General features: G+C 40.2%; 1 protein-coding gene across 1 annotated transcript in view; it reads right to left on the bottom strand.

Annotated features, from left to right (window-relative positions):
• Nucleotides 1–1101, bottom strand: part of LOC133632501 (zinc finger protein 771-like) — a 35610-nt gene extending 34509 nt beyond the window's left edge. The window contains exon 1 of the mRNA XM_062024957.1: nt 787–1101. Within this exon, the coding sequence (XP_061880941.1) occupies nt 787–889 (103 nt within the window). The 5' untranslated portion in view covers nt 890–1101. The remainder of the gene's footprint in view (nt 1–786) is intronic.
• Between the last annotated feature and the right edge of the window lie 4899 nt (nt 1102–6000).

Genomic DNA, 6000 nt, shown 5'->3' on the forward strand with positions numbered 1-6000 from the left:
GGGCAAGGCTTTTTTTTTATCAGCGACCAAAAGTATGACACATAGAATGGATCTGCTATACCCGTTTAAATTTTAAAAAATCATTTCAGTAGGCCTTTAATCTCCCAGTTAGGACGAATACAGTAGTTCAGTCACACACACATTCTCTCATTGCCTGCAAGTCTGCAATCGGGGCAGAATTAGTGTCAGCTGCAGCAGATAGTGAAACTGAAGTCTGTCACTAAAGTTGCTGCTTCTTTTCAATGCTGTGTTTCAACTTCTATGCTAGTGTTAGTCATATTTCTTCATTTGATTATTCTGGGCTGCACTTCCGAGCTGTGTAAGGGAAAGAGGCACAACGCTGATTGGACATTAATTACGTCGCGACCATGAATTGCTTACGTGGACCCCGACTTAAACAAGTTGAAAAACTTATTCGGGTGTTGCCATTTAGTGGTCAATTGTACGGAATATGTACTGTACTGTGCAACCTACTAATAAAAGTGTCAATCAAAAAAACAGCCTGACTTTGGCGACCATGGAACAGGAGGTTTCGCACACACACACGTACACAAACACACACATTCTCACACACACAGGATCACGGTCAATAAAGGCGGATTCACGCAGGATTATACCAAGTATCGTTGCTTGCCTACTGTTTACTACTGCGGTAACTTCTAACAGGCATTTCCGCCATTTTGGATCGAGGTTCTTTGTTTACATTGTTCAACAAAGTCGGCTAATTTCTATTTTTAGGTCTTGGAATTCAAACAGCTTTCAAATGAGGGAACGCAACACACTCACCTTCATCTTCGCTTTTCAGATTGTTCTCCGTTGGTGGCGCTGATTCTCTTTCATGTTCTCTTTTAGCGGACGTCGCCATCTTAGCATAGCAGTAGTCGTCCATCTTCTATCACGTCTTCAATCTTCACTTCAGATAACACGCCATCGCTCCACACTCAAAGTCCGTTTCCTGGGCTTAAGAGAAGGCGAATAGTTGAGGTATTTGATGCTATTTTTGAATCTATAAGATCGTAAATGTGAAACTTCTCCGGAAAGCGACGCCGCTTTCCGCTTTACCACTGTTCGATGTTTTTGCGCATGCGCCAGAAGAATGCAACTTCCGCTCGTAAAACCTGCTGCACTTTAAAAATTAAAATACATTTTAAATAACTAGCGGCCCTTTTCATATTTTCCAACATGTATTGCTCATGATTGAAGTGCTCCTGTTAAGCTTTCTATTTTTATTGCGCCCTTACTCACTGTTTGGTTGTTTTTATTTGCGTAGTGTGAATGCGGAAGCGGGTGTGACATTTCCAAAACGTGTGACGTCATCACGTTGTTGTTGTGGGCGGGCTTTTTTCCCTTGGCGGGTGCACATGAAACAACGGTCTGTTTTGATTGATTGATTGATTGATTGATTGATTGAGACTTTTATTAGTAGGTTGCACAGTGAAGTACATATTCCGTACAACGTTGCTTTTATGAATCAATTCAAGTGGATCCTGACTTAAACAAGTTGAAAAACTTATTCGGGTGTTACCATTTAGTGGTCAATTGTACGGAATATGTACTTCACTGTGCAACCTACTAATAAAAGTCTCAATCCATCAATCAAAACAATTGACCACTAAATGGTAACACCCGAATACGTTTTTCAACTTGTTTAAGTCGGGGTCCACTTAAATTGATTCATGATACAGATATATACTATCAGATATATACTATCATCTTAATACAGTCACCACACAAGATAATCACATTGAATTATTTACATTATTTACAATCCGGTGTGTAGAGGGGGGGGGGGTAAGTTTGGTTGTTATCTGATACTGATGATAACAGTTATTATCAGTCATCAACAATTGAGAACAGAGACATGGATATTGGAACAGTGTAGGTCTGACTTAGTGGGCATAGAGAGAGAGAGAGAGAGAGAGAGAGAGAGAGAGAGAGAGAGAGAGAGAGAGAGAGAGAGAGAGAGAGAGAGAGAGAGAGATCAGAAGGCATAAGAAAAAGTATCTGCATTTGATTGTTTACATTTGATTATTAACAATTCAGGGAGGGTGTTAGTTTAGGGTTGTAGCTGCCTGGAGGTGAACTTTTATTGCGGTTTTGAAGGAGGATAGCGATGCCCTTTCTTTTATACCTGTTGGGAGCGCATTCCACATTGATGTTGCATAGAAAGAGAATGAGTTAAGACCTTTGTTAGTTCGGAATCTGGGTTTAACGTGGTTAGTGGAGCTCCCCCTGGTGTTGTGGTTATGGCGGTCATTTGCGTTAAGGAAGTAGTTTGACATGTACTTCGGTATCAGGGAGGTGTAGCGGATTTTATAGACTAGGCTCAGTGCAAGTTGTTTTACTCTGTCCTCCACCCTGAGCCAGCCCACTTTGGAGAAGTGGGAAGGAGTGAGGTGGGATCTGGGGTGGAGGTCTAGAAGTAATCTGACTAGCTTGTTCTGGGATGTTTGGAGTTTAGATGTGAGGGTTTTGGAGGTGCTGGGGTACCAGGAGGTGCATGCGTAATCGAAAAAGGGTTGAACGAGAGTTCCCGCTAGAATCGTCATGGTGCTTTTGTTGACCAGAGAGGAGATTCTGTAGAGAAATCTCGTTCATTGGTTGACCTTTCTGATTACCTTAATTGCCATTTTATCACAGGAAAGATTAGCCTCTAGAATGGAACCTAGGTAGGTGACCTCATCTTTCCTGGTGATAACAATGTCACCCACTTTTATAGTGAAGTCAGTTTTGTATGGAGAATAAAAACATATGAAGAGAAGACGTTGAACGCATACGAGCGTTGTTGAACGTTGCTGATATGCTCTCTGCATATCAGCCTCGTAACGGAGAGAAAGACTAAACCCGAAGATAAAGTTGAGCGAGTTGAAATTTCCAACAGCGTAATTTTGGAGACTGTCATAAACCCCGAAAAGAGCGATTACGAGAAATTAGCCGACTTTGTTGAAGAATGTAAAGAAAGAGCCGCCATGATTGTTAGCTTGAAGAAGGCAGTGGAGTTCACATCAGAGGAGATGAAAGAATGCAAAAGTCAAATGAAGAAAGTGGAAGAGCAAAACAAGCGCTTGTGTAAAGACAATAATGATGTGAAAGAAGAGATGTTGGGGAAGGGTAAGAGATGTGCAGTGTGTGAAGAAAAGACTGGACCACATGTCTACATCAACCTGCAGAGGATTGGAGGAAATAAAGAACAAGAATAATATGATTACTGTCAACTTTTGATTGGGAAGTTCACAAGTGTCACAGCGCATATAGTATAAGAAAGTTACCAAAGAAAAGGTAAATCCTTTGCATTCTTGTTATCCGCCTTGTTAGATTCTTGTAGAAAGTAAACACTTAATACACCTTGTAGTTTTAAACTTAAACTAATTGATGAAGTACTATTTTTGTTGAGTTCATCGGGCTTCAGGCTGTCCCCGGCCGGTTTATATAACTAGAATATGTGTGTATATATATATATATATATATATATATATATATATATATATATATATATATATATATATATATATATATATATATATATATATATATATATATATATATCGCAATAGCAATTCTGTTAGGCAAGCAAATAGTTCATACCGGGGCGAGCAAGTATACCAAGCAAGAGCTATTTTGTTTTCACCGGCGCAGGAAGGCAGTGCGCATCGCACAGGCAGCGATGACGTCACACACCAGTGGTAGAGGGATGTGCTCTGCGCCCACTTTCGCTTCAAAACAAACCTCGATGGAACTTCAGATAAAACTGAGGTTATTAGTCAGTAATGCAGCGACAAACTTTCTTATCACTTAACCCCCCCCCCCCCCCCCCCCCCCCCCCCCCCCCCCCAATGCTCGAATTTGGAGGTCTCAAGGTTGGCAAGTATGAGTGCAGTTGGTCCGAGGTCGAGTACAAGTCATCGTTCAATGAGGATATTACTGATAAAAGTCAAGAGGAAAAAACGTCAAAAGGGTGAAATGTTATAATGTTGAAAATGTATACTGGGGTAGTGTGAGTTTCACACTTTCACAACACTTACTTTGTCAAACAACTTGCCGTTTGATTGAACCCACTAAAAGACAGAATACAACATTTTCGGTTTTTGTTTAATTTCTATCTTCAAAGTATTTTGATATCAACAATGTTTTCGCGATAAGGAGCACTTCAATTATGAGCCAGAAATGTAAGAAAAGATGAAAAGTGTTCAATGACCAGACGGAGGGAAATACTTTGTAGAGTGAACTCTGTTTATTTGCAACTCGCTGGTACAGCTCTAAGTCGTACTGGTTGATATCACAGCATGCCCATGAACCATAGACATCACCGGCTTGCGCATGCGCAGTACACAACAACAAATACGGTGGCTGCCAAGGTACAATATACCAAGAGAGCATTACGTGAATGCTCTACAAAAAGGGCCGGTAGTTATTGTAATATTCCCATGTATGGAATAAACTGTAGGACGATTTCTTCAGGCTTTGAGTTGTGTTTTTATTCCAACAGGTCATCTACATCCAACTTCTCTACCGTTAGCTGTGTTGTCTACTCACTTCCTCATTCCAAGCCAGGACCCCTACCGGGCCACCTTGAGTATGTAGTTGCCTAAACAGATGCCTGATTAAAATGCCACTCATCCAACATAGGGTATTCATTGGCTATGAATATTACAGTTATTTAAAAGGTATTTTAATTTTTTTTAAATTAATTTTAATGATCCGAAGTTGCAACCTTCTGGCGCATGCGCAAACACATCGAACAGTGGAAAAGCGGAAAGTCCAAGATGGCGGACTAAGCGACGTGTCTTTCCGGAGAAGTTTCACATTTACGATCTTATAGATTCAAAAATAGCATCAAATACCTCAACTATTCGCCTTTTCCTAAGCCCACGAAACGGACTTTGAGTGTGGAGCGATGGCGTGTTACCTGAAGTGAAGATTGAAGACGTGATAGAAGATGGACGACTACTGCTATGCTAAGATGGCGACGTCCGCTAAAAGAGAACATGAAAGAGAATCAGCGCCACCAACTTCCAGCAAATCACCAACGGAGATGAAGACGAAAGATGAAGGTGAGTGACTTGAAGTTGTGTCATTTGAAAATGATTTCAAGCCATGAAAACAGAAACTAGCCGACTTTAGGCAAGGCAAGGCAACTTTATTTGTATAGCGCTTTTCATACACAAGGCAGACTCAAAGTGCGTCATAGACAACAAAGTGAAATGAAAGCAAAATTAAAATGCAGACAATAAAAATAAAAACAGTGCAGACGTTAAAAGTTAAAAGATTAAAAGATTTAGCTGAAAGCTAAGGTGAACATACAAGTCTTCAGTCTAGTTTTAAAAGTAGTCAGAGTTGGGGAAAGTCTGACATCTTAAAGTGCTTCACAGACAACAAAGTGAAATGAAAGAAAATAAAAGCAAAATTAAAATGCAGACAATAAAAATATAAACAGTGCAGACGTTAAAAGATTTAGCTGAAAGCTAAGGTGAACATAAAAGTCTTCAGTCTAGTTTTAAAAGTAGTTAGAGTTGGGGAAAGTCTGACATCTTCAGGAAGTTTATTCCAGCTATTTGTTGCATAGTGACTGAATGATGCTCTCCCTTGAATTGAGTTTACTCTTGGAACCGCTAACCGATTGGTCCTCAGAAGATCTTAGTGATCTAGAGGGCTTATATAGTGGGAGCATATCAGTAATATACTTGGGCCCTAGACCATGTAGTGATTTATATGTGAGCAGGAGGATTTTGAAATCAATTCTCTGATGTACAGGGAGCCAATGTAAGGATTTAAGAATTGGTGTAATGTGCTCACATTTTTTGGTCTTTGTTAGAACTCTAGCAGCAGCGTTCTGAACAAGCTGTAGCTGCCTGACAGTTTTTTTTGGGAAGACCTGCAGGGAGACCATTACAATAGTCTAGCCTACTGGTAATACAGACATGTACAAGTTTTTCAAAGTCTTGAGCTGACATGAGCCCTCTAAGTCTTTTTACATTTTTGAGGTGATAGTAGGCCGATTTT

Source organism: Entelurus aequoreus, linkage group LG17, assembly GCF_033978785.1.
Source record: "Entelurus aequoreus isolate RoL-2023_Sb linkage group LG17, RoL_Eaeq_v1.1, whole genome shotgun sequence".
Lineage (NCBI taxonomy): Eukaryota > Metazoa > Chordata > Actinopteri > Syngnathiformes > Syngnathidae > Entelurus > Entelurus aequoreus.